Genomic DNA, 10,231 nt, shown 5'->3' on the forward strand with positions numbered 1-10,231 from the left:
TGCACACGCGCCCGTTTCTTGTTTATATGCGCGTTCACGCTGTGAAAGGAATGAAAGTATACAAAATACATTAGCGCAACGTCAAGCAACGTCGAATTTCTCTCTATTCGTGTCAATCTCCTTTTTTGAACAGATGTAACAGTTGATTATTCGAGGAAAATAAAGTTTCTTCGTTTCCACGTATTTCTTCCACTGAAATCGGTGGATAAAATCGAATCTTTAATTTTTTAACTTACTTTTAATATATTTTTAAACGAGAATGATATAATTGTCGTAAAGCGTTAATTTACATTTACTATATTTACGATTTTAAACGCAATCATTGGAAGAGAGATGTTCAAACTTAGAACACAGCATTCTTGAGTATCCAATCGAGATAGAAATTGACCCGCGTATATATTCCAGGAACTCCTCGATTTCCACACCCGATTCCCCAAGACACTATCCCGATGTTCACCCATCTACTGTTTTCAAGTTGATGCAATAACGGCCCACCCGAATCACCCTGTGCGATGGAAAAAAAAGAACGAAAATAACCTCATTAAAACAAATACTCGAGAGACTCGCGTCTTTCGTGATCTTTTGTACCGACAATCGATATTTTTTTACCTGACAAGAATCGCCTCCACCTTCGTAAGAACCGGCGCAGATAGTCGTGTTGGGAATTCGTTGGACGAAACTTCGCGTGCATCTGTCTCGTGGCCATACCGGTACACCGACCTCCATCAAAACCGTGCTCGCTGGCCCCCCGTAATATCGAGTACCCCACCCCGTCACGATCGCGCTTTCGTTCTCGAACGATTGACCGATAGGTGGCAGGCACACCGGCCAGATGTAACTGTCGAAAATGGTCGGTCGGTGCATCTTGATCACAGCTATATCGTTCTCGTACGTGGCCGTATCGAAATCCGGATGGATACTAATTTCAACGATGGAGAAATCCAAAGCTCTCGTCTCCTCCGTCGACTCGAAATCGTATTCGCCGAGTCTCACTCTTACGTCTCGAGGTTTCAAACTTTTTATTTTTTTGAAGAAACGAAGAAAGAAAAGACAATTTTTAAATTTTAAATCGAAAAAGTGTAAGATTATATCAGGTTTGTTGAATTTTACCCATCGACGCAATGAGCCGCGGTTAAAACGTGTCTATCCGTGATGAGGACACCACCGCAGTATTGAGACTTGTCTTTTTTGAGGAGAGCCACCATCCAGGGCCACTCTGTCGGATCGGCCGGCCTACCACCGGCTAATCTGCTCCGACTTTTTAATGTTGTTCCGCATCCTCTCGACACTTGCGGATTTCGAGACGAGCTCGACGCGCCCTCTTCTTCCGTCGACCAAACGATTCTGCTTTCGTTTCGTTTTTCCTTGTCCACTATAATCGCAATCACATGTAAGTAATATATATAGTATATGTAAGTCAAATTAATCGAATTGTGTCTTCGTACCCGCAATTAACGGAAGAACTTTGGCGAAACTTTGATCCTCCGTATCCTTTTTGTACATTCCGTTCCAACGATTCGAGCAACAAATGCCCATGTATCTGTTTGAATTTAATTTAACGAGATTTGAATGTTGAGAAAAATTTGGATCATAAGTTTGTTCAAACTTACGCATTTCCTATCGTGCATGAGTGAATCACAGCGAGCGTAAAATTTGAATCGTACTCGTGATAAAAACATCGTCTCAAATAATCGCAACTCCCTGTCTCGTTGTTTAATCCGGTACACGAGTCGTCTGATTCTTTTCCTCGAACGAAATTTTCTGAAGTTATTAATATAAATGAAAAGATACGAGATAGCGACCGGATGATGTTGGCAATAGATAGGAATATATCGGTAGTCATTGCTTCCGTTTGAAAACGAAATACAATTATTTCGCTCAACATCGATGTAAAAAAAAATTTTTAACGCAGATCTGTGTCGCGTTATGAAAAGTGGCACGTTTGTCTTAAAATAATATGTTTCATTTTCGAGAAAGAAAAATAAATTTCATTTTTTCGTTATCTGAATAATAGTAGGATATTTCGTCTTTTCCATGAGAATTAATTTATTTCATCGAATGAAAATGAAAAAATGAAGAATGTTATATACGAACAATATTAAGAAACGAATAGAATCACTTACCTGTTGCGTGTCTGTTTTCAGTGGAACATAGAACGAACGATACGGCGTAAAAAATAAAAAGATATAATGTTGATGGTATTATTTTTCTTTTGATCTGCATCTTTGAGCAAATTAATCACAAGAAAGAACAATGGTGAATCACGGAATGAAGAAAACAGCGGAAACGAATCGTGAGCGCTCATTTATAAGCGTGCGCTGTTGCAATATGCAAGCCGTTGTACACAGTCGCTTTTCGTTTTGCTGATATTAAGGCGCTAATATCGTGAAACCGATTCATTGATTCATATTGGAGTATGTGTAAGAATGCGTTTATATTTTTACACATTGTTATGTATTATATACAATATTGTATTTCTATATATGGTACATATATTTTTTTGTATTTTATTTTGTCATGCGATATTATTGATTTAGAATGAAATAAGACGACAGCGTGATGGAATAAGAGAAAGTATAATTAAATGTAAGAATGATCATTTATCTTTGAAATAAAAATTAAAAATATGATCTATTTATAAAATTTAAATATAATATATCTTAGTTACCTTTTATTATTATTTTATATGGCATTAAATGTTTTTCAATTATTTTTTTAATTCTAAAAATACTTATCATTAGCATATTTACCAATAATTATTTTTTGCTTCGATATTATTAATATTATAATGATTATATTAATATTATAGACAAAAAAAACAATAAAGTTAATGAAATATTTGCGCCATCTTTTGAATTTTTTTGATTAAAACTAAACAAGGAAAACAAATAGTAAGAGAAGGACAGAGATAGGGTAAAATTATTGAAATCAGCGCCATCTTCAGTGTGCCGCAAATGAAACTCAATACACAAGGATAACAAATAATACGAGAAGGATAGAAATAAAATAAGAATTCATCATTAGCGTCATCTCTCGATTATCGTACACACTTTTCAGGTTAGGTAACATAGAATAAGAATTAAAAACTAGCGCCGTAATGTTAGCGCTAACTCTGAATTCTTACTCTACATTATCCACCTTATGAAGAGGTATCTTCAATTTTCGAGAGATGGCACTGATGGGCAATTCCTATCATATCTCTATCCTTCTCTAATTATTTTCCGTCCTTGTATATTGAGTTTCATTTGCGGCACTCTGAAGATGGCGCTGATTTCAATATTTTTATATTATCTCTATCCTTCTCATCCTATTTGCTTTCCTTGTCTATCCTTGCAATATTCATGCGCTGAAACGGCGGCAATATTCGATTAACTTTATTGCTCTTCTTGCCTAACCCATTAATTAAAAATCTTAATAGAGTCTATTCAATACATTTTTTATATGTCGTTAATATTCCAACAAGTTAATATCCCAATCGAATATAAATATCTGAAGCGTATGTGCTTTGGCTTGAAGAGAAAAATTAGCATTGAAGCTTTTTTTCCATTTTGCAAATTAGTACTCTCATACATAAATCTTAATCGATCTTCACAATTCACCGATGGGATCGTGAAAAATGTTTTATGGCAAATGGAAAGTGTGCGAATGGCAATAAGTTTGGCGGGGGTAAAAAGAAAGAGATAGGAAAATGAAAGAGGAGGGCAAAGATAGAAGGGATTTGGCATGGCAGAAACAGGAGGAACGCGTTGAAAGAGAAGGCGAGAAGAGCTTGAAATCGAGGACAAGCCAGGGGCATTTCCATTTAAGGTACCCCGTGTGGAATCTCTCGTTCCTCTCTCGGCGCCACTTTAACACATATATATATATATATATTCGCGAAACGTTTATCATTCACGTAACACATTTTTCGCGAGGAAAAAGCTCTCGTATAAAAAACAATTTTAAGCAAGATTCGGACCGTGAACATTTTCGTGCGACAAAATTTCTCAAAAACTTGATTATTCACTCATTTATTGTCGTTTACATATGTGGAAATAAAATATTAGATAGATAAATGATTATTGTTAAATATAAGATATAAGTAATAACATCATTTTTTCCTTGGCATCTTTTATGCAGTATCGTTTAACGGAACAGGTTTAGCTGAGGGATCCTTTAAATTCAACGTATAGCCGTGCATCTTTGAAGTATTAGTAATGGGGTCATAAATTCTTTCAATATGTTGAAGAGTGTCGCCTATAATTTTGTCCGTGCTTTCACGGATATAAGGTTTTCCATCGGAAGTACGACCGGATTGAACGATCTTAGTTCCATCATTATTCGATATGACGACACTGTTTCCTCCAATCATTTGGATCATAGAATTATTAGAATTATTATCTGAAAAAAATGACGTCATCCAATTTCGAAAAACGCAAAATGATTACGTATAGTTATTATTAGAAAAAAACGTTCGATTGCCTTGAAAAATAGATAGAGAGAAAGAGAGAATGGATCTCTCGGTTGATAGTGAAAGGAACGTTTGCATTGGTAAAATAAGGTTAATAATTTCCAGATAATGAGTCGAAAAGAAATTGAAAAAATTTAACACCGAATCGCATACCTAGATTTTCCGTCAATCGATGAACTTGTTCCAAATTTCTTTGCACCGTGTTATGTATTCGTTGTTGCAGCTGGTGCATATTTTGTTGTAAATTCCTGTTCAACGCATTGATATTCTCGTTCAGATCTCTCAACCAATTCGTTCCCATGTACACTTGTCCGTCAGAGCTGCTGCCAATCGAAATGCGCATTAGTACAAATTTGCGTTGGTACTACTGGTCCAGCTATATCTCACACGCACAAAAAGAATGAGGGAGAAAGCCGGCTTTCGTAAATGCATCGCGATCAGTAAGCCGTGAAACCGGCCTGTCAATCGACTAACCTGCACAACATTGCTCCAACGAGTATCACGACACTGATGCTGGCAACGATTGGTCCTCTCATCCTAGTTTCTATTTTTCTTCTCTTTTCTTCTCTTCGTTTCTCTCTTTTCCTCTTGCTTTCTCAATTAATTTTTTTCATACGATATACACAATATGCGAATAATGTTTTACTTACACGCGGTGAACGTGAGAATCAAGAAAATAAGATTACTCGAATAGTTATATGAAACGCGAAGTATTAACCTTTCTTTCCCCCTTCAAAGTTCTATCCATGTCGTGTATTACGTTCGAACCATTACCTTTCCTTAGCTGTGTGCGATGCGTCATCGACGGATAGCAGTGCGCACGAGTACATCACTCATTAGATATATGTATATCAATGGCGTATGCCGCTTAAATTGAAACCTAATCTATATTCTGTTACTTCCATAATTGCATAACGCTTATCTCATCCAATCCAAACTTCCGATAGACGACATTGGTGATGCTGTGATTCTAAGAATCGATCCATCGAAAAAAAATATGATACACTCGAATCGTGCTTCTTCGAATCGCGAGACGATTCTCTCGATTTCAAAATTTTTTCATCTATTTTTTCAATTCGCGTGCCAATGAAAAAGCTAATTATATTTTCGTTCGAGTCAGATAAAAAGTCACGAGGTTATTATTCATGATAATGAACTTGACACGATGCAAAAAAACGAGAAAATCTAACGATGTGAAAACTGCAAATATTAAGATTAATAAACAACGCAATAAACGATGAGAAAATGGTTACGATTAAAAGAAAGAGGATTGTTATTTTTATTTTATTATTTAATCGGCATTGACAGTTACAATCATTAAGAGGTTAGCATAATAGATTTCGAACCATTATCTACATATACATTTCTACTTATTCTTTCAGATATTAATTATAAAAAAAAAAAAAATGGAAAAAAATAAAAAACGATGCCACTCTTAATTCCTCGATCTTGTATAACATAACTTTGATACTCAAAACAGAACTAGAGATTCTATGTTGACGGAAGAAAGGTGTATTGAAAAAGAAAAAAAAGGTTGGCTACATTTGGGGGAGGATAGAACGCAGAGACGACATCGAAGAGGGGGGATGGGGGTATGGTTGACCCATGGGGCAGAAACTGGTTTCGGATTCGGATTACGCGCCCGTCCCAAAACCGTTCTCGCATATACATACGCTCTAGGCTACGACGCATCGACCCCCCACGCGACCACTCCTACGGTAAATGCGGTTCTTCCATCCTCCCGACCTTGAACTCTCTCTTCTTCGTTTCTTTCCTTTCCTCTAGGCAGTGCGCTCCCCTCCGATTCCCTCTTCTCTTTTTACTCTTACATATACAATTGCGTGATGGTTCTTTGCATCTCTTCAAACGCTTTTGTTTTTCCTCTCTGTTTCACTTTTTTAATCGTGACAAACGAACACTTTTCAATATTTCATCTAAAATCTATTTGGAATTCGAAAACACGAATCTTCGAAATTCATATCCAATTTTATATTTTTAAAGTATTCTTTTTTTTCTTGTCATTTTATGCTCCTATATCACCCGCAATAATGTGCAGCAGGTATATGTATAACAGGTAGCAAAGGAATCGAATCGTAAAAGTGTAATGCTTCAGTTCCTTCCTCTCTCTACTCGGTCCCCTTCGTAATCCCATCAGCTCGATGAACCGACCGATCTCGAAACGAGAGCGAGAAAGAAGGAGAAAGTCAGAGAAGGAGGGAGAGAAAACTCGACCGAGCCGCTTGGTCGGTAAGATGATCGACCTTGGACGATTTGGCCTTCGAATAGGGGGCTGGTCGTCCTTTGTCGAGGACGAGATCTTCGAGATGAGAACGGCTGGATATATACAAATGCGTTTCTCTCGCCCGATTGTTCGTATTCGATGAATACTACCCATACAAGGCGAGTAAGGCGAAGATAAACAACATTTCGAGATCTTTCTGGTCAGTTTCGAGATAAAGTCGATCGACTTTTTACGAGTGATCAAGAGCTTGATACAACGAGAAGAGATCTTCGATCGATCAAGTCGAAAGAAATACGACGAGTCGTTCATCGGCCATCTAGGGAGAATCGTGGAAAACAGCAAAGTGGTTTTTCCACACCGGGGGCCGTGTGTATACGTATACGCGTATGAGATCGAGACTCGACGAGCAACCAAGTAAATAGTGGGGAGGTCGTACGACGAACGGTGGTTCAGTGTTCTCGCGGCATTCGAGACGCATGGATGGAACGTGATGTGAGGTTAGCTCGAACCTAACTTGATACACGAACTGAATATCATGCTGTTCTTTCTTTTTAACAAATCTTTTACAATCTAAAATTGTGAATCGATTGTCAAGAAAACGTGTCTCGAACGTGAATATTGAAATCGGAGATCTAAAACGTGAAATTGTGTGTTACGAGATCGGACTTTTTTCTCGATAATCTGGAGCTCGTAAAAGTGAGCCACGGGACAGTATATAATGCGAAGGAAAGAAAGGAAAGAAATGTTTAAAAAATTCATGGATACGTGATCAATTGATCTTCCCTTGAAATCCGTAAGTACTTATTCACATACATATATATATCTTTTATAACATTCACTTTATAAGCGACGCTAATATCATTTGTAGCATATTAATCGTTCCGGTTAGCGGCTTATTTATTCGATTCGTCTCTTCGATATTACTTTTATCGTCGATCATCTTGCCTTTGTGTATGATATAACACTTTGGAACCTACAGTTGTAGACGCGGGCTATTGGTACTCGGATTCTCTTTATATTTACATCGTGTATTATTTTTAAACGGACTAGGATTAAGGGCTGAAAACAGTTTAGATCACGTGAACGAATTCGGATTCAAAGAGAATCAAACGTTGTTTGAAAAATAATCGAATCTAAAAAAAGAAACGGAAAGAGGGGAGAAAAAGGGAAAATAATGGCGGGGCTAAAACTCCAAAGAAATTCGTATGTGTCGTGCGCTCAAGGGAGCATCTACGGTATGAATTATTTATCAAACCGTGTGCTTTTTTTTATTTTCCATTACGAGAGCGATCGTGAAACAAAAAAAAAAAAGGATAAAAGAGGGACACTTTTGTTCGATTCTTCTCGATATTAGCAGGACATTCAATATGCGTTATACGTACATATTATTTTATCAAACTTTTGTCTCGATCATTCGCACAAGTGGAAGATACAAAAACCAGCAAGAGTAAAGTTTCCATCTCATTTGTTTCGAGGAAAAAAGAAAAACAAGAAGAATCGAGTATTGGCCTGCACTTTGGTTTAATAGATTTCAAGTAATCAATCGTGATCGCGTTGAAGGCAGCTTCTCGAGTCGATTGATTTCTTTTTCGAAGGCGTAGAAACAGAGAAGTAGTTTACGAGAAACTTGAACGATTCGTTGCATCTCTCGTCACGCATTCCCCATGAAACGCACGCGAGTCGTGTCGTTTCGTTTCTCTTGGTCACGTACGGCGCTTCGTGGTCCTCGTTTCGAACGATGTTTTGTCCTGGCTCGCCTACCAACGACCACCTCTCTCTCTCGATAATTTGACGGAATAATTCTGAAACAGCCATTTCCGACGCCGCGCATTCGTCCAAGACGGTGTACGATGGCAGAAATACAATCAGGAAGGACCTGGCACTATATCTAGCATTTATGCGAGTTAATGGTAACAGTAGATAAAATTCATGCTATGGAAACATCCTCTTCGAAGAAAACGTCATTTAATCGTGTAATTAGTTTACAGCGGAAATTATACGCCTACATGTGATTCATAAATTAATATATATACATATATGTTATTATTATTGTATCGATAATAGTTCGCAGTGGTTTTCAACCTGCGAGTCGCGTACAACAAAATCGCCAAGTAATTATTTTTCAAGTAATTATTTTTTAGTCAATGACTTTTGTCAACTGATTTATTTTAACGTAATTATATCGCAATATACTACAGCAATAAATCGATATCAATCTTTTTAATCTTATTAATCTTTTTAATATTCTTTATCTTACGTAACAATAGAAGATTACAAAAGAGGATTGCGACTCAAAAAGAGATTAAAAAATTGCTGTATTAGACAAATTTCAGTTCTCGATATTATCTATCTCATCGAAAGAGATGGGAATTATTTCTTAAGCATCGAGAAAGGATAAAGTTTCGAAGATACATATCGGTGAAGCGGAGCAGAGATGCGGGCAAGAATCTTCGTATTCTCACTCGCTATGGATGGCCAAACGGATTGAAACACCCTCTCCTTTTCTCGTGGTCCGAAACAACGATCCGTATAAGGAGATCTGGCCTACTACCTCTCTCCTTCGTTCTCTGCCGATCTTTCGGTCCATCGGTTTGCTCGACCACACGTTATATTTTTGCAAGCGACAATTTACGTATTTCCATTTAATTCCTATTCGCTGTCCTATTTCGATGTACGTCGTTATGCATGCAAACTTGGTAACGGAGGTCTCTGCGTTCCTCGTACGCGCGAAATCGCACTTTCTCGCCTGCGGCAAGGCAGCCCTCACGTTACCACTGTGCAAGTCTATGTAAATCGATTAGCTTTGACCATCGAACATACCTTCCATAACTTACACTCACAAAACAATATGATATCGAAATTCTAAAGAAAAGCGCGAATTATCTGATCAGTGGTTCTTAACCTGTAGATTCACGAATTGAAAGAATTGTCTCTTCGGTTTAAATTAAATCGATAATTTAAATCTTGATATTCATCTATCTTTCATAGAACTATATCTTTTAATTTTTTTTCAATTTGAATATCAAAAAAAAAAAAGGAGAATCATGATTCCAAAAAAAGATCGAAAACTTGATCTTTTTCGATTTGCCTTTTCATTACACGTGCGAAGAGGAGGAAGAGAGAAAGACCAGACACAGCAGCAGCAACAGCAGCAGCAAAAGAGCCGGACGATCGTCGAAGAGGAGTGGTTGCTTGAATGCCCTCTTTGTCGAGATTTACTACGCGAGCCTTCTTCCTTCCACGAAGAAAGAAGAAAAATTTTTCTTTCCTTGGGTAAACGAGACGTTCACGGATTCTTCTACACGGTTATCTATCGCGATAACCGCTCGTACGCGACCTTTCAAAAAATTCACCCTTATCGGTCCGTTCGGCCTCTCGATCGTAGATCTCCCCTCCGATAACTCGTCACTCGATTCGTCACACGACAGATCTCACGTAGACCGTATAAATCGTGTAAATCATTCTGGGTGTGTCTCATTCGATAATCTGTTTATCCTGAACTTGGCAACTTATAAAATATATATATATATATATATATA

The 10,231-nt window shown here is 37.5% G+C and overlaps 3 protein-coding genes across 4 annotated transcripts in view; 1 reads left to right on the forward strand and 2 right to left on the reverse strand.

The window, feature by feature from the left end:
* Window positions 1–221: 221 nt before the first annotated feature.
* LOC122712948 (proclotting enzyme-like) lies at window positions 222–2,302 on the reverse strand. The gene is made up of 6 exons (XM_043933009.1): window positions 2,124–2,302; window positions 1,611–1,761; window positions 1,446–1,540; window positions 1,111–1,372; window positions 610–1,015; window positions 222–505 (listed from the first exon to the last, which is right to left on the reverse strand). The coding sequence occupies exons 1-6, from the start codon at window positions 2,221–2,223 to the stop codon at window positions 344–346; spliced, it is 1,176 nt and encodes a 391-aa protein (XP_043788944.1). The 5' UTR covers window positions 2,224–2,302; the 3' UTR covers window positions 222–343.
* Window positions 2,303–3,994: 1,692 nt separating this feature from the next.
* LOC122712923 lies at window positions 3,995–5,230 on the reverse strand. Of its 2 annotated transcripts, none has more exons than XM_043932952.1 (3): window positions 4,925–5,230; window positions 4,604–4,773; window positions 3,995–4,380 (listed from the first exon to the last, which is right to left on the reverse strand). In XM_043932952.1, exons 1-3 carry the CDS (start codon window positions 4,984–4,986, stop codon window positions 4,112–4,114), a joined length of 501 nt encoding a protein of 166 aa, XP_043788887.1. In that variant the 5' UTR covers window positions 4,987–5,230; the 3' UTR covers window positions 3,995–4,111. The 2 variants fall into 2 exon arrangements, with proteins under 2 accessions (XP_043788887.1, XP_043788889.1); XM_043932954.1 differs by having other exon boundaries at window positions 4,604–4,770; window positions 4,925–5,228.
* A 1,929-nt stretch (window positions 5,231–7,159) lies between these two features.
* The window catches only part of LOC122713009 (semaphorin-5A), a 20,104-nt gene continuing 17,032 nt past the window's right edge, over window positions 7,160–10,231 (forward strand). Inside the window, exon 1 of the mRNA XM_043933126.1 lies at window positions 7,160–7,485. The gene's annotated coding sequence lies outside the window, so the exon portion shown is untranslated. The remainder of the gene's footprint in view (window positions 7,486–10,231) is intronic.

The sequence above is a fragment of the Apis laboriosa genome, unplaced genomic scaffold, assembly GCF_014066325.1.
Source record: "Apis laboriosa isolate Shangri-la unplaced genomic scaffold, ASM1406632v1 scaffold21_cov150, whole genome shotgun sequence".
Lineage (NCBI taxonomy): Eukaryota > Metazoa > Arthropoda > Insecta > Hymenoptera > Apidae > Apis > Apis laboriosa.